General features: G+C 34.4%; 1 protein-coding gene across 9 annotated transcripts in view; it reads right to left on the reverse strand.

Moving 5' to 3' along the window:
• Positions 1-23751, reverse strand: part of LOC131690922 (insulin-like receptor) — a 426227-nt gene that overhangs the window by 117283 nt on the left and 285193 nt on the right. For all 9 annotated transcript variants that reach the window (XM_058977002.1, XM_058977006.1, XM_058977005.1 and 6 more), the window contains one exon: positions 7721-7849. In XM_058977002.1, coding sequence (XP_058832985.1) covers positions 7721-7849 — 129 coding nt within the window. The remainder of the gene's footprint in view (positions 1-7720; positions 7850-23751) is intronic.

Here is a 23751-nt window from a genome sequence, read left to right on the forward strand (position 1 = left end):
GACAAATAAACTCATTTTGCTTGCGTGTGCGTTAGATTGATAAGAATAAAATTTTCATGTTTGCACCAGTTTGTACGTTTCATATTTCGTTCACACGGATATAAATTATGCGTTTTCTATCACAACGGCATCTGACAACATGCTCCTATAAGCATTTTTAATGCACGAGCAGACTGTACTGGACTTGTGCCTATTGCAAGGCGGGTGTTACTTGGCGATTTTGCTGGGCGAGGAGAGCAGTTTGCATTTTGATCTGTTTTCAAAAAGTTGCGAAGCTAAGCTATAGCGATTGGTATCCAACTTAAAAGTTTTTCATTGTTATCACAAATTTCATTTTTTGAAATTTTGCATTCTCTACATTTAATACAAGTCAGGCAGTTTTCAAATTTTTGACTACTTTTATACGGTAATTTTTTGTTATATTTTTTATTTATTTTTTATACACTATTTTTTCTTAAAATCACTTTTCAGTTTTTATTAACGTTTCGAATTTATCTATTTCCTTTACAGCTCTTTTTCTGTTTAATTTTGCTAATTGTATCTTTATTATCTTTAACTTTCTCTAGGTGTGCTACTATTTCTATTGCCTTATTTAATTGTTTTCCCTAGTTTTTCCAACTGTATTCTAATCTTTCCATTTATTGTTTATATTTTCTATTTAATATTTATTCTCTGTATTGTATTTGAGGCTCGTATTCTACGAATTCTATTTAATCTATTAATTCAATCTGTTTCTATTTGAAATATCACGCTGCTTTTAAAATTTTTGCTTTATTGGCTATCCTGGTAGCGACAGCTATTCTTTTACTTTTTGCTATGCCGAAATTTTATTTTTTCACGCTGTTTCTATCATTTTTGTCTATTCTTGCATTTTTATATGTTTGGTTGTTTTTGCTAACCTTGATATTTGATTGCTATGTTTATTATTGTGTATATTTTTCTTCTCGTTGACTACGTTTGACATTGTGCAAAGTTCGCTATATATCGTCTATTGCCATTTACTTTCTTTCTATTTTGAATGCTCTTGCCTTTTTTGCTATTTTTTTATCTTTCTGAACCCTTTGTACTTTCTGATATCGCTTTATTCTAATTCGATTTTTTCTAATTTTTAATCTTCTTTCATTTTTATAATTGTTTAGGTTTCTTAATTCTCTATTCTAAATTAAAGTAGTTATGTACTATGCTATATTCTCTCATCGGCATAAACAGAACTTCTGCTCGAACGGGACATCACGTTTGATCAGTCGTTTGATTGAAACACATAGTGTTTTAGTTTTAAGGGATTTGCGTCAAGCCGGCGCTAATCTATTCCGACAATGTGTTAGTGTCGGTTTCTGATGAGGCGAAGCCGAAACGCAACATAGTATGAAAGTAGTTATGGAATTTGCGCATCGACTTCGTTTCATCAGAATCCGACACTGACTTAGTGACAAGACTAAGCTAGCACGAACAATATTTGTTTTTCAGGGACAAACCCCTAGTCCTGCGTGATGTCCCGCAATAAAAAAAATCTGATTAAGCTTACGAGAACTAATGAAATCAAAACATGGTTTGGCTTAGCAAGTCAATGTCGTATGCACTATTCCTTATTTCTCCTTAGTGGATAAAAATTTGGGTTTAAAGCAATTCTTCTACATTGAGGAGAAAATTGTTTAAATCCATCACAGAACTAAATTAGTTAACAAGATTCTCTTCAGTGAAAAAAATCGCTTACACCTATCACTCCTCAGTTTACCTAATTTTTTCTCCACTGAGGAGAAATATAGCATAGTGCTGTTTCTAATTATTCTACACTTCTTAATTGTGTTTTTCCGAAATATTATGTTTTTGCATGTTTTATTTTGTCTCGTCTTAAAATTTTCCTTCTTTCCAAAATTAATTGCATTTTATTTTTTATTAATCTTTTAATTAATCTTTCTTTATATTTAGTTATTTCATTTTATTACCATGTTTTTCACGCACATTCATTTTGTTCTATTTGCTACTTTTCTAATTTGTGCAGTTTTCCCTATACTTATTTATTCGTTTAAAATTATTGTAACGTTTTCAACTATTTTTCTTATATTTGTTATTCTATGTTTTGTCAATTTTTTTATTCTATCTTCCGGTAATATGTTCTGCTCTATTTAAATTTTATTGCATTTTATTTTACTCTTCATATTTGCATTGATTTTTAGTAAGCATTTCTTTTAAATGTATGATAATTTATTTTGTTTTCATTACCAATTTCTCTAGAGTTCTTGCCATTTTTAGTTTTTTATATTTTTTTTTATTTTGATTTTTTTTCTCTTTATTGTTTTTTTTCCAATATATTTTATATAAACCGGACCTGTAACTGTTCTGTTTTCTATTTCCAAAAAGTTTGGAATACATGATGTTTGGTATTGCTCCTTTTCATCTTTTATTTACATATTTCTTCCTTTCATTCAATTTTTTTTTCTTTCATTTTCAACTTATTTCCCCCATAAATTTCTTTTATTTGTTATCTTTCTGCTCATAATTGTTTTTCTGATTCTCTTTTTGTCTAGTTCTCCGTATTTATTTTTCTCTAAATTTTGTACTTTTTCTTTCTATTTGTCCTTGTGTTCCTTTTCGTTTTATTATCTTTCCTCTTTGCTCTTCTTTTACTTTCTTCGCAAGTCTTCTGTTTCTTTTCTGATTGTTCTTCCCTTTTTATTTTTTCCCTTTTCTTGGTTTCTTCGATTTTTTCATTTTTTTGTTTGTTCCCTTCTTTCCATTTTGTCATTTCTTTCCTGTGAATCCGTTTCTTATTTTGCTTTTTCCTCGATTTTTTGAGTTTGGTTTGATTGTTTTGTTTATCTTCTATTGCTATTCCTATTTTTTATTTTTCACATGTTTTATTCATTTACTTTTTAGTACTTTTATTTATGTTGTTCTTTAACAATGTATTTCATTTTATTTTTCCATTCTTTCTGTTTTTGCTTTCTATTAATTCAATTTTACTATTGCTTTTGATTGTTCATTGATTCCATTTCTTCTCAATGTTTTACTTAATATTTTCCATTGCACTTTTTTATATTTCATGTATTTTATTTTCTCTTCTTTTCCTGGCACTTCAAGCTATTTTTTTGTCATTTTGGTGTTGTTTCCTCCATAGTTGTTATTCCAATATATTGGCCATATATAGACTACTTCTATAGATTTTTTGATACCTTCTCATGTTTTATTTTTGATTTTTTTTTGTTATTTCTTTTATTCAATCTTTCCCTTTTCCTTTTTCATTCACTTTTTTCATCTACTTTTCTTCGTCATTTTCTTTTCTTATTTGCACTCATCTTTCCAGTTCTATTCTTTTTCTTATATTCTGTTTTGTCTAGTTCACTTTTTTCCATTCTTGCGCTTTATTTCTATTTATTTTTTTTTCTCCTTCGTTTTTTTGTATTTTTTTATGTTTTCTGTTTTTTGTTGTTCTTACTTCTTAGCTTTATTTTATTTTACCCTTTTCTTTTTTTTTGTTCTTTGGTTTTCCTTTTCAATTTTTCCCCTTTTTGTATTTCTTCTTTTTTTGTTTCTTCTTCTTTATCTTTCTATGCTTTTTCTTTTTTGCATTGTTTTTTTCCTTTGCCTCTTTGTTTTTTCTTCTTTTGTCTCCTTTCTTTCCTCTTTTATCTATCAGTCATTTCTAGAGCAAATTTTCAATAGGATGTAAGTAACAATGAGATTCTCTTTGGGGTCTTTCTCTTCTGTTCATTACTAGGACATTTCATCATTTACTACTCTACACTTTGCATAATATTCTAGTAAAGACCGTCGGCTTTCGATATGTACTGGAAAATTAGTACAAAGTGTTGTAAGGGCGTCGTAATAAACGAAAGAGAAAGTAAACAAAGAGAGGTTCTCAATGTTACTTACGTCCTATTGAAAATTTTCTCTAGATTTATCTCTATTTTTTTCTTTTGTTCCTTTTTTGTTTTTTTTCTCCATTGTTTTGTATTTTCTTTTTATATTTTCTGTTTTTTATTGTTCTAACTTCTTTGCATTATTTTATTTTTCTCTTTGTTTTTCCTGGTTGGTTTTCCTTTTTAATTTTTCCCTTTTTGTATTTCTTCTTTTTTCGTTTTCTTCTTATTTATCTTTCTTTTTTCCTTGTTATCTCTTTTTCCTTTGTGTTTTTTCCTTTGTCTTTTTTCTTTCCTTTTTGTTTTTCTTTTCTTTTGTCTCCTTTCTTTCCTCTTTTCAGTTTTTCATCTTTCTTTTTCTTGCTTATCCTCTATTTTTTAATTTGGTTTGATTATCGGTTTGTTTTTTTTTCGATTGTTATTATTGTTTCTTACTTTTTCATTTATTTTTTTTGTTATTCTTCACATTTCATTTTCCAGTACATTTATTTAATTATTGCTTTTGATTTGCAATAGATTCCATTTCTTCTCAATCTTTTATTTAATTTTCTGTCTTTTTATTGACCTTATATATAGAGGCTGGGCCTAGAACTATTCTGCACTAAGTCTGCTCTAAATATTGTCTGTTCCGGGCTTTGCTGCTTGTAAACTTGAACGATGCTGGCTATTATAATTAATTATGTGTGTTATTTGCTTCTGGAGTTATTTTCTACCTTAAATACTCTTAATTTTTTATATATTTGTGATTTTTTAAAATGATATGTTTTTTTGCAACTTTTGCATTTTTGCACTTGTTTTTTTTAATTTAAACAAATTTATAATTTTTTGGAATTTATGCAGATTGCACCATTTGTGGAAATTTTGCATTTGTTTCTATCTTTTACAAAATGTTTGCAATGCATTTTGCCACTTTTGTAATTTTTGGTACATTTTCTGTTACGAATTTGTTAGGAGTCTTATTGTTTAAGGGGTTATATACAAAGTTGTGGCGAAAAAGTGAGCGAAGTTCGTGATTTTTTAAAGCGCTTTATGCAATTATGTTTTTGAAGAAGCAAAAAACAGTCCGTTGGGAGTGCTATCGAAGTTCAAAAAAACAAGTTGAAATAAAAAAAATATTGAAGGTTGGCGGAGTTATGGCCCATCCCCCGTAGCGAGTTTTTTGCGCTGAGGTTTGCGGTGAACGCTCTCCAAGCCGAACCGCTCAACTGAAATCAAAAAAGTAAAAAGATTTTTGTAGAAAAAGGTATTGTGGTGCTGCGAACGGCTGTAGTTTGAAATCTGAATTTTTTTTTTTCGATTTTTTTAGTTCCAACTTTGTATATAACCCCTTATGACATTTTTCCGCATTTTGTGATCAGAAATTTTGTAATTTTATTGAGCACGGTAACTTGTTCAGACTTTGAATCAGGTTAAGGAAGTTAATTTTTGGTAGTTTTTATTTTGTTACACTGATGATCAAATAAACATCGAACACCATGTTTGCTCTAGTTCTGTGCTCATCTTATACCCACAGATCGTGTGCAAACTCGAACGCGCTAATGCGTACCAAAACACGTACACGTGTTCGACTGCACATCCGAACCCAATGTACGTACGCGGTGTTCGTACACACAGGATCTTGACACTAGTTTTCTCTTTCTTTCACACATCATCACTAGCGTTGACTCATTCTGTTTTGTGCTTGCCTTTCTTGTGTACGCACACGGTTCGGTGTTCAATGCAAACCTGTACACAAAGGCAAAGCATGTTTGAGGTTGAACGCGAGCACGAAATTTTATACACGGTTGCAAACTTGTCGATGTTCATGGGAAGACTGCTGATGACTTTTCTATAAGGTTCTATTGTGCTTGCTATATTCGATGCAGTTTCGTAAGTCTACAATTTTTCTTATTTTTGCCTTGCTCAATAGAAAGGTATTGCAATTGTTCTGAAAACCGACTTTTTAACGGAGGCCCGGAGGGCCGAGTGACATATACCATTCGATTCAGTTCGTCGAGTTTTTCTATTTATTATATTACTTTTAATTTTTTTTTCTGTTTTGATACATTCGCTAGATCTTATTTTTTCGATTATATTATATTTTTACATAATTTCTATATTTATACCTCTACCGACCATTCCTTTCATGCTTGCTATACACAATTTTTCAGAATCTCACAATATTTGAAGTATCTGCATTATTTGCATATATAGCATTTTTGTGATTTGAGAAGCTTTTGTAATTCGTCTGTTTTTTGACACATTAGCAATTTTTTAACCTTTACGTTACTTGGGGCCTAAATAAATTTAATAATTATAAAAAAACCTTTTGTAAAACCTGAGTTTTTGTATATTGGTATTATTATCATACTTCAGTTATGTTTCTTTTTGTAGTATAGTCGAAGTATCGATTTTTTATATTTTTGCTTTTTAGGTACTTCTGTTATTGCACGATAATTGCTATGTTTGGCTAATTTGACTATTTTTAAAATTTCTTTTTATTGTGTGCCGGATACGAACAGCTGTATCTAATTGTTAGGAATTGAACATCGTATGCCAAGCGAAATTTTAACTGCCAAAAATTTCCCATTCAAGATATACTCCAGTTACTTTCCGTTAAATTCTTCCACATCGCCCTACTTTCAATAGTGTGAAGGTAGCTCTGCCTAGCTTCAGTCAAATCGATCTGGGTTTCATTACAGACGTCACTCTGCGCAAATGCGATGACGTGAATGGTTTAATCATCGTACAACGTTTTTTATTGATGAGTAAGTACTAGATTCCATCCGTTCACTGACGACATCCGAGCCGTCATTAGTATGAATGACAATTGTCGCCGCCACAACCAAGTACACGCCAAGTCCGACCGTCATAAATTTACTCATTCATTCATCCAGACTTGGACACCGCACCGCCATCCTTCCATATTGGTACGAGACAGAGTGAGGGAGAAAGAGCGGCTGGTTGCTGCTATTATTGCGCGTAAGTACGAACCTAAAAGGGGTCGCTCGAGATTCCGGACAAGTAAAGCCGTCAACGTCCGGCCTGGCAGCCACTTGCGGGGGCGGTCAGTGCGTTCCGAATACACACACACAGCCCCTCCAACCGACCAACAACAGGTTTGTTTTGATTCATATTGCCACCAAGCGCGCAACAACGCCCGCGCGCGAAGAGACGACGGCGTAAACAACAGGGCTGTCTACTTGCCGCAGTCGCGACGCTATTTTAGGTCAGGTTGGACGACCTCAGCGGCCAGAACTGGATGGCAAGCAGACCGACCGGCCAATGTTCGGTCCATCTCCGCAGAATAAAAAAAAAATCCCAGTGCCGCTAAAAGTGATACATGATGTCATGTCGGGGACCGGAGAGAAAGGGGTGACAGATGTAGATTTATTGAATGGGCGGATTTTGATTTAGGTAGTTCGAGCGGATTGTAATAAATATAAACATTTCCGCCAAACGAAAGCAAACACATTTTTCATTCCGCACGGGACGAACACTAAAAAAAACAATGCAAAGAAGAGGCGCCTGTAATTGTACAGGTGTAATTGCTGATCAACCTACAAATTAACCACGACAGACAGACAGACAGGACAAATAATACCCGTTCAGTTGGACGAACGTGAAACCTTTCAAGTGTTCCGTTTACTCACCGACAAAATCGGCTTGAACCATAACAAATCGTGCGCGGTTTGCTGGCGCTGTCACAAATAGGATTATGTACGGTCAGATATGCTGCCGGAAGAACCGCTGCCGTTCCACAAAATAAATCGGAACGGAACGGATAGGTCCCAATATGACTCTGTTGTTGTTGATGATTACCATAAAACTATAACGGTTCCACCAATAAAAAGTTAGGAAAATCATAAACCAAAACTTACCTTGACGTAGTTTTCCGAGCCCGGTGCTATCGCGTTCCAATCGATCGTGTTGGCGAAACAAAGCTTCGGATTTTTCTCGATACGGACGCCCCCACGCGAAATGTGAGTGAGCGAGATTAGGCCGACCTCCTGTAAAGGAAAAAAAAAGAAAAAGAAAAACTGTCATGAGGATGCCGGAGAGACGATTAGTTGTCGAACAAATTGTTCGTTTATTTTCCCGCCCAGGTCCTTAACGACTGCCATTTGTTCGAAGCCCCGGCGAACAAATAGTGTGTGGGGGGGGGGGGTCATTAAATGGATATTATTTCCGTTTGCTGGCGCTGATTTTATCCCCACTTGTTGTTTAATGAACCTCGCCCCGTCCGCGTACCTGCATAATTAATAACGCTAATCCGGTTAATTACACGCCATTTTTCCGATGGTCAGAGCAAAGCGGAAAACTTGTTGCACCCACACATTCAAATGTTTAGCACGGTTTCTGCTGCCGGGTTCTGCTAGGATTTGACTTCCGCTACTATTCGGACCATTTACGCTAATTATTTCAAGGTTCTGCCCACCTACTAAGTGTCCAGAGACCACCGTAACCAGATTAATGGAGGAATTGCACGGATTGGTGTTCTTCTGATTTTGTTGGTCTCAGCAGGCTGTTCGGTGGATAGAAAATCAGCGTAAGATTTTCATCGTCAATGTTTTTCATTGTACTGAACGGTAGGACTTAGTTTTAGCAGTGTTCAGTCGAAAATATGTACATCAATCGGTTTTTTTAATTTTGAAGTATATACAGATAGCATGATTTCTTGTCTTTTAAAACTTTTTTTTGATTTTTTCTAAGCTATACTAATGGTACCATTCCATTCACCGAAGGTAACGGCTACGAAAATCTTGCGAAGCAAGCGGAAAAATACACATCAAATTTCATCACGGAAAAAAAACGCTGTAGAAAATAACCCATTGGGTATTTTCTCTTGAAAATGTGGTTAGAAGTAGTTTAGAGTGTATTGTTTACATTGCATTTTTATTGGCGTCACTTTTTCGAAAATCGAAAAAAATTGCGTCACCCGAAAAGCAACGTCGCGAATTGACTTTGCGTAAGCACCTGGAAAACACCCAAATCTCTCATCGGAAAGCAACCCGGAATCGTGCAGTCAACGGTGAGTCGAAAGATTAATCGTTACTACCAAACTCTGAGCTGAATCTGTCTAAGTCTTTCATTCAGAGAGCCAAGCACCGGAAGGAACTGCATATGTACAAAGTGCAGAAGGCTCCAAATCGTGACGATCAGCCGCGGAAACTGTACACCCAGATGGTGACGAAGCCTCCTGGTCTCATTATAGATATCAAGGCGGACTTCCGGCAGCTTCCCGGGCTACTGTTCTTTACCGCCTAGCACAAGTTTGATGTTCCGAAGATAGTAAGGAAGCAGAAACTTTCAAAGTTTGCCAATAAATGCATGATTTGGCAAGCGATCTGCTCATGCGGCAAACGACAGCGCACACCGTTTGTGACTACCGGGATTGCAAACGGGGAGATCTACCTGAAGAAGTAGCGTCTTCTTCCTCTGTTGAAGCAGCACGTGGGCCCTACGATCTTCTGGCCGGATCTAGCTTCGTGCCACTATTCAAACGTTACCCTGAAATGGTACGAGATCAACTTTCGTACCCCCTCTCCGACGCACTGGAACTAAGGCCCATCGAAAAATACTGAGCAACTATGAAGCGGGTACTACGGAAACATCCCCAATCTGAGGAAGACATGAAGAAAAAGTGGGTCTCCGTACAGAAGAAGCTACAGTTGGATGTTGTACAGAAGCTAATGAGTGGAGTTAAGTTAAGGTGCGAGCGTACGGTTATGCTATTGAAGTGGAATGCAATAAGTATGCCAAAAACGGGTGCGCGACGTTTGGCATAAATACGTTAGGCATAAGTACATTAGGCATACATACGTTAGGCATAAGTACGTTAGGCATAATAGACGATAGGCATAATTTACAAAAATATAAAAATAATCGCAAGGCTTTCGTTAGAGATTTCGCTTGTTTTTTCAGGTTTGGAAAAATTACGCTTTGCTATACCATACCTTCGCATAACTCTAGCGACTCCAAAATGAAAAATAGCATGCGAGATAATTAACTCTTACAAGTGTATAGCTTTTATTCTATTTTTCTGTAGACGAGATGAAGAAAATATCCCATCAGTTTTGATACAAGCAAATTTTTAGCCTTTTAGATGTATTACCAATACAGTTGCATCTAAATATTTAAAAAAAAAAAAAGCTGAATACTAAACAGACTGTTGTAACGGCATTTAATTCGCAAGGGACTGGAAGGTGAAGTATATTTTTCAATATTAAGAGCCATAGTACTCAAGGGAGAGCAAGGAGTTGAAGATCGGTTCCGACAGCATGAAATACAAAGATACTTTACGCTCGGCCAGACATGCAGCAGACTCAGGTGATTCGCATTTCTAATGGCAAAATATCCTGACTCCTGCGGTAGCAGACAAAGGGTTAAGTCGCCGGGAAACTCTAAGCTTGCTCATATGACCCTTTTCACACTTGAGGGATTCCATGAGAAACCGGCCGACCATCGTCGATTCGAACGAAACTTTACAGGTGTGTTCGCTGTATGAATCTCCATGATATTCTCTGACAATTGGAATATTTTGATACAAGAGTAATTTTTCAAAAGGGCGTAAACGTTTCTACGTGTATGAATTTCAATTTTTTTTTGTTCGGTTACTGTATTTTATACAGCAAAACTATCTGAGAACAAGTTACAGGGAATGGATACTTCTGTCCGAAAAAAATATACACTGAAAAAAATTTTGTGTCATTTTTCAAAACAACAAAAATTTATGATAAAAATTTAAATTGCGAAAAAACCTAAAGAGAAAAGAAACATTTTGAATGTGATTGCATGATGGAGAAAAAATCGGTAAAAAAGTTTTTCTTAAAATAACTTCGTACATGATTTTAAATTTCATACTAATTGACATACAAAATTGTAATTTTATTACAGAATATAATTCTAAGCACCATTTAAAATCAAAATGCATTTAACAAAAATCTTCCAAAATGCGATAGTTTTCGAGATATTTCAAATTTTTCTACTTCAAAAACAACTAATTCGTGTAATTATGCTCTTTTTAAAAGTTATTCGCGCTACCCCATCAAAAAATGTCAAAAATTTAATGTTTATCGTTTTAAAGACGTAAAAGCAACCTTTTTAGTGTATTTGGATCATGGAGAAGCTTTCAATAAAAAAGTTTTCCTAACAACAACTTTTGACATTCTTACTATTTGCAGTCAAAAATACAATTTTCTTTTTGAATATGATTCTAAACGCCATTTTAAATCGAAATGCTCTTAACAAAAATTTTCTAAATGTAGTAGTTCTCGAGATATTTTAACTTTTGTTTTAACAACACAATTATTTTGTTTTATTACGACCTTTTCATAAGTTAGTCGCGTTTTTTCATCAACAATAGTTGGTTTTTCAAAAGGCCCGTAAACTTTCGTGCAACCTTCTCTTTGACATCAAGGCGATATTGTAAACCATTTGAAAGTTACATGAAAGCAACCAAAATATATTTCAACCATAGGGTCTGTTGATTAAACTATATAGCTGAAATAGCTACATTTAAAAAAATGGGTTTTTTCGCAATTTAAATTTTTATCATAAATTTTTGTTTTTTTGAAAAATGACACAAATTTTTTTTCAGTGTATATTTTTTTCAGACAGAAGTATTCATTCCCTGTAACTCGTTCTCAGATAGTTTTGCTGTATAAAATACAGTAATCGAACAAAAAAAATTGAAATTCATGCATGTAGAAACGTTTACGCCCTTTTGAAAAGTTGCTCTTGAGTCAAAATAATCTTATTACCTGTGGAAAATATTTAGTCTTGCATGACGGTGAAACGTGTAAAGTTTCATTGGAATCTAAGATGGTCGGTCACGATTTTAAAAATTTTCGGACGGATCTTCGTGGAATTCCTCTCTTTTCTAAACTTTCTTCCTTCAACTCCTTGCTCTCCCTTGAGTACTATGGCTCTTAGTATTAAAAATATACTTCGCCTTCTGGCCCTTTGGTAGTTGAATGCCATTACAACATTTAATAAATTGACTCAATAGGTTGTTAACAAAAAATGCCAAAAAAAATAACATTGATGATACCTTTTTCGCTTCGGTAACTCATCACAGTACAGGAATAAACTCTCTCACATCAAAGAGTTTCCGTAGTTCTATTTGTGATGGCTTCGGGAATACAGTCACTGTGTTTAAGAATATGGGAGATAATCAGTATAGAGCCAGCAATTTTCGTATATTCGTTGAATGAATAATAAAATACATCATTCTTTCTTTCATGAGCTGTTCTTCTAGGTTATATATTTTCTTCTTGGACAATTACACCTTGCATGCACGAAAAACTAATCTAATCCTTACATGCCCAACTTTTTTCTAGCGTTCATACGGTTCAAGAAACACGAAAAACTCGCTTAGAAAGATGCTTCTTTCATAGTGCTGGAAGCTGCTCAATATTTACCTTCCGGTGCTCAACACAATTCTCCTAGAAAATTGTGAATATTCTATACGCTAGGAGAAGATAGTCGAAGATACGCTTTAGCAGTTTTCAACAGAGTTAAAAATAATCGAAGCTCTTTTTTGACGGTTGAAAATGAACCTTTTGCGACTCGCGGTGAAGAGAAAAAATATTCATTCAACTATCCATCTTATTCATTCAGTTGAATATCGTACAATATATTCATTTCACTAATTATCTAGGAAAATGTTTTCAAATGCCGGTAAAGCATATGAAACAACAATCATCATCGCTTACATTGTGCCAGGGCCTACTTTAATGCGTTTGATTCGTTTCTACACGGTCGTTTCGTGTAATAATCGGAGACGAATGAAAATCTGCATGGATGAATGGGCGGTTTGTTCGTTTGACGTTTTCAGCTGCGTCACTGAATATTGAAAATGAATGCGGCTGAATGTGATCAATTTTCATTCAATGAATTTGAATATTTTGAACTCTGGTTTTCAATAATAATGGAAAATAATGAAGATATATCAAAATGTCATTTATCAACGCCAACTGTCAATATCTCTGGTGGTTTACTGCTCCAGTAAAGTTATATCAGACTAATAGCAATAACTTCAGTTCTATGTTCTAATAGTCCCAGTTACTGGTCTTTCTTATTTTTGTGAATAAATTCTGCCTAAATCAAAAGTTTTAGCAGCTTGAGAACGTTGTTCTTTACGTACAACATGCGCATGAAGGGGTTGATGTGCTTTATTCATACCTTAATATAAAATAGCCTGATTTTAAACAAGAGTATTTAGCCTATTTTAGAAATGTGCAATTTGTTTATTTGATGTTCATTCGTTCTGCATCATTTATTTGAGTAAAGATTTCTTGAAGTATGTACAATAGAATAAAAGGGTGATTGAGTTTTATCAGCTTCCAGATTAATTAAAAAAATTTCAAACATTTGCGCTCTTACCACCCGAGGGTGTCACCACCAAAAAGTCATTTCCTTGAAGGATCCTTCAATATGATAATTTATGCCTAACGTCCATTATGCCAATCGTCCAACGTATATTATGCCTAACGTATATTACGCCTAACGTCCATTATGCCAAACGTCTTTATGCCTAACGTCCATTATGCCTAACGTACGTCTGCCAAACGTCCGTATGCCTAACGTATTTATGCCTAAAAACCTACTAATGGATTATGTTTTATTGTCTGCATGTTTGAAATGGATCGCAGTCAACTAGGTAATTTTCTACAGAGTTTTTTCCGAGATACAATTTGATGTGGGACACCCTTTAGATACATGTGCGCTGTACTATACATCAGAAAAAGTAATAGCGAGAAGATTTGTTAGCTGAAAGATAAAATGTGTACCATTCAAATTGAAGTTATTATTCAGTTCCATCATATACGGAATGTCGCACTGATAGAATTCAAGTGCTACGGCCTGGCAGAAATAACAAAAATCCTCCAAAAATTGCTCCAAAATTTCTAAAACTGTACATCGCTTGAACTAGGGGAATGGTATACTGGTGTAAAGTTTCCCATCTGCATGCCTCGTTCACCTGATATACCAAATGCGAAACAAAATAAAAAATGATGGAAGCAGAAAAAAGAGAAATGGCCGTAATTTTTCGAATATTTCAAAAAAATTGAAACTCGCAGTTTAAACCACAGTTTGTGTGAAGAACAAGGGTGGTTCAAGAGGGAATATATCAATGAAAATCGGCATCTTAAATTTTCGCATAAAGTCTTACATAACATTCCTATAACATCGAAAAAGGAATCTAGGCAATCTGTTAGCTCAATCGGACATTGGCGTTCAAATATTGATTTTGTAATACTCAAAAATATCCAAAGGGTTGTTTTTTTTTAATTTCTTCACAATGAATGATATGGAATCCTAAACTCCTATGAGTAGATTTGTTCTGCTCCCAAACCCAGTTCGTTGGGTGAATTTGATAGTCAAAAACACCGTTCCAAAAATACCCATATTGATTGGGTTATACAGAATTTCGCTAAACCGAAGTTGCCATCTTTAATTCAAAATGGCGTGAAAAATCAATTTCTGACACCTACCTCCTCCTTCCGAAAATCTTCGAAGTCATTTGCATTCGGGAGGAGGGGGGGGGGGGGGGGGGAGAAAGGGTTCCAGCGTTAAAAAATGTTTTTTGTCGAATTATTTTACACAACTACACATGCTACCTGAATGGACGTTAGACTATTAAAATAATCTTTTTTGTAGCACTGGCTAAAGAACAAAAATAGTACCAGTTTTCTGTTGATAATCCTTCTTTTCATCATGAGCTTTTTTTCCAAAAGCTATACTCTATGTGGAAATCTCATAACAACCAGAGTTAACAATAATCGAAGCTCTTTTCTGACGGTTAAAAATGAACCTGCTGCGACTCGCGGTGAATAGAAAAAATATATGAAAAAAATTTATTTCGTTAATAATTATTAATTTATTTATTTCATCAATTCTCTTTATTTTATTAACGTTAAGTGAATCAATTATATTAGATTTGAAAATGTTGTTTTATTAAATTTATTATTTTCGCAATTTTTCTTTAAATTTCATTAATTTAATTATTTTATTCATTCTAATAGCTTAACAATTTTTAGTAATCTTACTAAGTCTACCAGCAATATTAATTTCACACATTTTATCATTTCAATAAATACTGCAAATTTTATTTTCATTTTTTTCTAAATTGTATTCGTTGTATTTGATTTATGATTTTATAACTAATTTATTTTAATCACTTTATTCATTTTGTTGAGTCTAATATTTTTTTTTAAATTTAATTCCCTTGATTCATTTTGTTGAATTTATTGATTTAATCGAATCTATTAATTTTATTAATTTTATTATGGAATTAAATTTATTTTATGATTTATTATTAATTTATTAATTTAGTCAATTTTAATAACGTTATTAGTTTAAATAATAATAACTTTTTGTTTTTTTTTATTTTATTAAATTTATATTTTTGGAATTTTACAAATCTTGCTAATTAAATTAACTTTACGAATTTTACTGTAATTTGTAATAATTTAACAAACGGTATCAATTCAAATAATTCTATTAAAACTATTAATTTCATTGATTTTAATAACTTAGTAAATTCTACAAATTTAGCAAATATTATTAATCTTCTTATTCATGCTTACTTCATTAATTCTATTATTTTAATTATTTTATCATAATTATTTTTTTTATAAATCTTATAAATTTTGTTGTTTCCTAAACTTTATTGACTGTATTATTTCTTTTAATGATTCCATCAATGCTATTAAATTTTTGATTTCATGGATGTTCATTTCATTAATATATTTGCCTTAATTCATTTTACCAATTTTAATAATTAGTTTTATTATGGCATAAAATTTCTTTCGTTAATGGTTATTAATTTTCTAAGTTTATCAATTTTTTTAATCTTACTATCGTTATTAAGTTTATTATTTGTATTGAGTTTATTATTACTTATTATTTTTACCATTTTTCTTTCAATTTCATTAAGTTTGTTAGTTTTAATAGCTTTACAATTTTAATAATTCATACTTATTCGACTAACATTATTAGTTCCAGACATTTAATTAGTTACATATTTCATTTTCAATTTCTAATCTTAATCATCTTACTAATTCTAATATTATTATTAGTTTCATTAATTTTATTAACTTAGTAAATTCTGCAAATTGCACAAATATCATTTTTTTCTTAATTAATTAATTTCTTAATGTTGTTAAATTTATGAATTTATGGGGGAGGGGGTGTTCCAGCGTAAAAAAAATGTTTTTTTTTCAAATTATTTTAGAAAGATGGGTGAAGCGAATTGATCGAAACATTTGTACAATATACTACATCATTTCAATGACATTCTGTAATTTTTTCATGCAAAAATATCAACTAGCGACTCCGTGATGAAGCTTTTGTAGAACGTCTCTGGAAAAAAAAACATGATTTGCAGTGTTACCTGCCATTCAAAAACTACTTAACCGATTTCTTTCAAACTTTGAATACACATTGTATGTAAAAAATACCTAACCCCTACGTTGAGTTTTTGGGACATTTTTTTTAATTAAGGGGACTTTTTTTCGAGAGTTGTCTAACTGGAGCTGTAGAGCTAGGTTCTCGGAAGGGCTCCCCGTCAAAATCACATACTACAATTTGCAGACGAGACAGGCGAATGGCGCCCACTAAAACACTGCTTTAGGCCAATTGTAGCGGGCCGTGATTCTGAATGCGATATTCATTGTACGGTTCAGGTATGTGCGGGCGTTGGGACTCGCGATCGCGTGTATCATCGCGAAGAGCTCGAGCATTTGTACGTTAACGTGTTCGATCGCGTGTGCGTTTGTATGTATGTAACTTCGCGTGTATGAATTCTATTTTTTAACCGTGTGCCTTTCGCATATTCGCGTGTGTTCTTGGATGATCGCGCGCGGACCGTGAGTCTAATGCTTGATTTTTTGGTGTACTGCTAAGATGCTAAAAGAGTGTGAGATCTTCCATATCACTAGAGTTCCCGGTGATGTCGCCATGGAACGTGTTGTCTAGTGGATATGTGCTTTACTTTTTTGATTGGTCCTACTGAATGTAAGGACCTAAGTTATTAGGACCGAGCGTAATGGTTTCCGGACGTGACCGATTCATGAGCGCGCGAAAACGGACGTTTCTAGGTTCGTGTTTATGACAGCATTTGAAACTTCGTGAGTGCTAAAACGTTTGTCTTATTACCGGCGTGTTATTAAGTTTACGCGATCGCAAACGTAGGTTGTGCGTTGTTAATCGCGAAGGGCTTAAGCGTTCGCATGTTAAAGTGTTTGTCACGTGTGCTCGCGTTCATGTGCATTCGCGTGTACAGGACTGGATGTTGTAACCGTGTGGCATTTCTATATATGCGTGCGTTCTTGGATGGTCACGCGGACCTTCATTCTGATAGTTAGTTTTCGGTGTACAATTCACATTCTGACAGGGAGTACGTTACCCCCCATCACTAGAGTCATCGGTCATGTCGCCATGTAACCTGGTGTCCAGTGGATATGAGAGCCTTCTTTTTTAATTGATCCAATTGAGCCATGCCTAGTCTGGTGATATCAAGGATAGAAACATCCGGAAGTGACCGATTCATGATCGTGCGAGTGCGGGAGTTATTAGGTTCACGCTTGAGACCGCGTTGGAAAATTTATAGGAGCTGAGACATTCACTTTATCACCGGGATGTTATCATGTTTACGAGATCGCAGGTGTAGGTGCCGGGGATGGTCGCGAAGGGCTCAAGCATTTGTATATCAATGTGTTTGTCACGTGTATGTGACTTCGCGTGTATAATTTTGATTTTATAATGATGTAGCGTGTATTCTTATTGGATCGCGCGCGGACCGTGAATCTGATGCTTAATTTTTAGTGTATGGTACAGATGGTAGTCCATTTCCCCATATCACTTGAGTTCCAGGTCATGTCACCATGGAACGTGTTGTTTAGTGAATATGAACGTCACTTTTTTAGTGGTTCAACTGAAGGCATTAGTCCAGACTGGTAAAACTTTCGGATGTGACCGATTCATGATCGCGCGAGTGGAGGGTTTATGTTTGAGACCGCGTTTGGAAGTTTACTTAACTACCGGGGTGTTTTCATGTAGGCGAAATCGCGGACGTAAGTATGTGTGGATTATTGCAATTGCATGGTCGCGTTTGGGGCCAGGTTTGTGTTATCGCGAAGGCCACGAGCGTTTGTACCTATATGAGTATAGATAGCGTATAGTAGAGATATACTACTAAAAGGAATCATAACATGCCGAATAAAGAAAAAAAATTCAAAGAGTTTGATTAGAAATGTATAAACTGACCAATACTATTTTGGTATACATCAGTAATGGAAAAGAAAACTAATAGATGTACAAAAGAAACAGACCAATGAAGTAGGATAGAAAAACACATGTAACATGCAATCATACTCGTCTAAATGCAGCAAATGTTGTATATTTATTATTAACGACAATTGCATGCTGTTAGACTTTCATCATGCTATGTTGGCCGGGAATGGATGACTCACGCGCGTCGGTAAATTCATTGTACCCTAATTTATCCAACCCAACTTTCCCGAATGAATAGAACCAAATGCTCAGATTGATCACCAGAAGTATTAGCCACTATTCTATCATATACGTCAGTTCTGCATCCATTCCCTGACCCAACTGTCACAAATACTCAGACGAACAGATAGTCATACGACTAGCAGTTTTACACTAGTACGAAAAAGTACGATTATTACACAGCTACAACTAATAGGTTTCTACTTATTCTACTTTATTAAATTAATTTAATTAGTATATGCACGATGACGAAGTCGACCGATAAATGGACACACAATGACTCCCTCTGTGAGCCTCGTCCACGAATACCACCAAAAGAACAATATTTGCAAACACGGTACACAGCAAAAGTCAATCCACGTCGATCTGCCAGTCGGCCACACCATCGCGCATAGACCAGTGAATTAGCGTTGGTATTCGCAGGTGCAGAGTATGAAGAAACATATAACATAAAAAGGCGCATAAGCTCTCTCGGTCTCCTCGATGCACCACTATCGAGATGTAATGCAATAACCAACTTGATATTTGCAATACCGTCAAACCCCTAAACCTTGGATTTTTTTAATAAGGGGACTTGTTACTCATAAAATGGCGAAATTTTTCTTGAAAAACAGCAATTCCGCCATTTTATGAGTAAAAAAAAACCCGTAATTGAAAAATTATCTCAAAAACTCAACGTAGGGGTTAGTTAATTGCGAAATCCACGTAAACAAAACAGCCAAAATGGCTTTGGTTGAGGGTTTTTACGCGAATTTTTACATTCACGCGGTTTTTTAACGCGGATTTTCTAATAAACGTGTTTTAGGCGGTTTTTTACGCGGCTCGTAGCCTACGCGTTAAAAAACCTGGGTGTACATCAATTTTAAATTATCTAGATCACAACCAAAGTTGCCAAAATATGGTTTAGAGCTTACTAGACCTAAGACTCTGTACCAGCAGTTTGCATACCAAGGATATTGAAGGTTATTTTCGGCGTAAGTAGCACCCAACCCCACTGAGACTGCGTGAGCTGTGTACGAGCACACACCATAACACCAGTCGCAAATTCATGCTTGTTGGCTTATCCGACGGAGAAAAGCTCAGCCGCGCCTTGAGGTCTCATAAAACAATTGACGATATTCGGTACAGGCGCATGTTTCATTCGACTACATTGCTGACAAGTAAATAGATCAAATGTGTGGCAGTGGCGATTGTGTAATCTCTCTAGAGACAGTAGTACGATCACTATCGCCAATGCGTTAATCACTACGACATCATCGTAGCTAAGGGATAACATGCATTGGGCTGGAATTCCAAGGGTTGCAGGTTCGAATACTGCTTCTGGTGGGAGTTTTTTTTTCAGAAATGCTTTCGTTTAACTCGCCATTTCGATTTGTTTTCCCCGTTGGTTACCACAAATAAAGTTTTAAATAAGGTCGCCAATGTGATAATCAGGAATCAGAATATATTGGCTCAAATGGCACGTTCCCCGTACATAGTCGGGGATTTGTGCCTACCTCTGGGAGAATTTTTTTCTCAGTTGCTTTCGTTTAACTCTTCCTAAGGCTTTTGAGGCCATCAGAATTTACTCGGGTATGGTGTTGCATGATATCAATACTGAATTGCGTAGGTGATGAAAATGAATAAACGTGACTTCTGTAAGCCTAAGCTCAATTTTATTCAGAAATTAAGGATCGGAATTATGATAATGGTTCCTCACTAGATCGAGAGGCTACTAATTGTCGTTAACTTTGATCGCTTGACGCTCTGATTTGGACACAGCAGAAATTAGATTGTCCACAGACAGATGTTCGACCTCTCGAACAGATGGACGGATTGGGATACCTTTTGAATCAGTCACGGCTGTAATGCAATGAAATATATACGGGTTTGCATTCAATTAACAGGTACCTAGAAACACGGAACATACCTACTATTGCTACAGACTGGAAGCATGATTTATTTTCGACTGATTCCTGTTCAGCAAGCATACCTTGTTTTTTGAAACGAACGACATTTATTGTCGTATATTATTGTTCATGTTTTTATTCGTTCATTTCTTTTTTAAAAACCGAAGCTGCGAAAATATTCTTTACTAATCCATATACATGGCCTCATAACCCTGGCTAGCTGACCAAATCCGATCAAAAAGCTGATAAAATTTGGGGCGGACAAAAACGGGTCTTCACTGCATTATCAACAAAGCATGCGACAATAAAATGATTAAATTACGACTCATAAACACGCGCAGTTTGTCATCCCGCGGCTCTTAACAATAAACACTAATAGACCCCGAACACTGTGAAATTGTGCAAAAACGACAAAAAATAATCGCTTTCGACCGGCGAATAACATCACTAATTTTTGTTCGTTCCAGTTCCGTTGAGCGCACCACATCAAAAGCTCAAAACGCTCCCAGAGACGGCTACCACCAAGCCGGACCGGAAGGTTCGGTTTAATAGACACACCTGTAGTAAATGTGGCTAGATTTACGATCAACGCGCGAACCGGTCCGAGCGGTATCAAAACAAACAACTCTGGCAGTGAATTTCAAAAATCTTTGCCGATGACGAAGACCACGACGACGACAACGGTCTACGCGTAGAGAAGCCTCAGAATAAGACATTTATTTCAGTTTTTGTTAGGCGAAATTTACTGCCGAATGGGATTGATTTATAGTTAATGTGGTCGAAAATTAGTGCCCGAGAGCTAGTTTCGTATTCCGATGGAAATTAAAGCAGATCGAATGTAGTGGAAAGACTGGTTTAGGTGCGAATTTACTGCGTTTTGTTTTTAGATTAATTGGAGTTCAGGTATTTTTTTGTTTAGAAATAGGACGGTTTGATTCAAGGTTGCTTTTCATCATTTCGATGCGCGATGGAAATGAAAACTAAAAGATATTAGTTTTTTTTGCTTGATTTTCAAATGGTTCAAAATAACTTGCTTCATTTTACTATAACAGCATGATTAATTATATCTTTAAATCACTTTTTTGTTTCAGTTTTAGAGCTTTTAACCTTCTTTCGTCTCCGATTAAATCACTATAAAAATAGATATAGTTTCAATCATTTAAATCATTGTCTTATTATCCTTCTTTATAGCATGAGCTGTTCATTTGAATTATATAATTTATTTCGCGATTTAAATTCCATCGAGACAGTCTAATTACGCCATCATCGACAATTAATAGCTTTGGAAGTTTGAACCGGCCGACATCCTAGGATAATAATCCTATCGAATCCTACGTTGAAAAACCTCAGTCCGAGTCTTCCACTTGATGCTTTTTTGCTTACTTGTCCACTCTAATAGAAATAAACTAGGTTAACGAAGCTGGATTTAGCATTCCGGCTTTTACTTCAGTCTTGTCCTTAACTCTATTTATCTCGAACGGAATTAAGCTTCTTTCTTCGATCTTTGCAGTTTTTAGACGTACTTAGTTTATCTTGATGCGGTTATGATCATAGAATGCTTCACATTAAATGCAATAGTGCATCCCTTCAGAAGTGATCGAATAAAGTTCATTTGCGGTTGGACTTTTTAGATTTGGAAGAATGCAAAGAGCAATTTGTCAAACCATTTTATTCCTTCAGGAAGTAAAAAAAAATGCATACCTTAAGGCGTTGCACTCTCGAACCAAACCACGAGAGTTTGTTTTCGCTTACTCAACAAACCAGAGCTAACCGATACATCACTCGGGGCCAGTAGCCAGTTGGGCGTTTATATGCGTTGTGCGAACTGCTTGCATTTAGTGTCTAACTGGCGCCTATTTGGTGTTAGTGTGAATTTATCGTCTAACTGGCAGCAATCTGGTGCCAGGTACTGACGATTCATTCGAAACATTGCCTTACACACCATCAATTTTAGGATAGTATTGCAATAGTAATTGAATAACATGGTGAATGACTTTTTTGTATTGGTCTATCATAATTTCATTCATAATCAAATGGTCGTCTTCTTCTTGATGCAATTTAGGGCAAATTGTGGAATATTTTCGTACGCTTTCAATTAACTATCAGGTTATTTGGCACAAAGGGTTCAACCACACATGCTAACTGATTGGACGTTAGGCTACATGTTTAATAAAGAGGAGGAAAGAGAAAACCTAAATAATCCAGAACTTCTTGATTTGAATACATTTTCGAAACTCCATTAAACTAATCTTTTTTGTAGCACTGGCTAAAGAACAAAAATAGTATGAGTTTTCTGTTGATTATCCTTCTTTTCATCATGAGCTCATTTTTTTCAAAAGTTATACTCGTTATGTTGAATTTTCACAACAACAAAAATATTATTAAAATTGCCACACGTGCTAAACTTGTGCGAAAGTAACGCGAAAACCCGGCGAGAAACTTTGTTTTTCGGTCCGATTATTACAATTGGCGCTGTTCCGCACAACATTTGAAGACGTTGTGAGCCCTTGTTCCTGTTATGTGAATATTTTAACAAATTTGTGATTCGCTCCAAAGATGAAGAGATATTCTTGCGACACGTTGATAATATTATTGCTAGAAATTCGTAACCGAAAAACCATTTTTGAAATCGAAATCCAAGAGTTCGTTCAAGTTTCCTGATAAAAAATAATTATAATAAGGCAGGACCTTAGCCTGTAGTTGGAAAATCAAAGTTTACTTGATTAAAATGTGGTAAAACAAAAAAAAGCAAACTAGAAGGAAAAATCATGAAGGCACCGGCAGGTTCATTGCAGCCTTGTATTTTATTTATAATTTTCAGACTAATTAATTTTATTCACTTTATTCATTTTGTTCAGTCTAATCATTTTGTTAACTAAATTCACTTTATTTGTTTTTTTATTTAATCGATTCTATTAATTTTATTGTAGTGTTATTTTTTTATAATTTATTATCTGTTAATTATTTCAATTTTCTGAATTTTTACAAATTTTGCGAACATCGTTATTTTTCTTAATTAGGCATACTTCATTAATTTTATTATTTTACTTTTGTATCATTATTATTATTTTAATCTTATAAATTTTGTTGTTTCTTAAATATTGACAGAATTTTTTATTAATTTCATCAATGCTATAAAATTTTTGAATTTGTGGATATTCATTCCATTAATATGTTTCTCTAAACTCATTTTGCCAATTTCATAAATTATTTTATTACCGTATGAAATTTATTTCGTTAATAATTAATAATTTATTATTATCAATTTTTTTAATTTTACTAACGTTATTAAGTGAATCATTTATATTAATTTTATTAATATTGTTTTATTATATTTATAAATTTCGCAATTTTTCTTTAAATTTCATTAATTTAATTAATTTTAATAATTCTAATAGCTTAACAATTTTTGGTAATTTTGCTAATTCTATTAGCAACATTAATTTAATATATTTTATCATTTCAATGAGTACTGCAAATTTTGTTTTCATTTTTTTTTAAAT

This window comes from Topomyia yanbarensis, chromosome 3, assembly GCF_030247195.1.
Source record: "Topomyia yanbarensis strain Yona2022 chromosome 3, ASM3024719v1, whole genome shotgun sequence".
Lineage (NCBI taxonomy): Eukaryota > Metazoa > Arthropoda > Insecta > Diptera > Culicidae > Topomyia > Topomyia yanbarensis.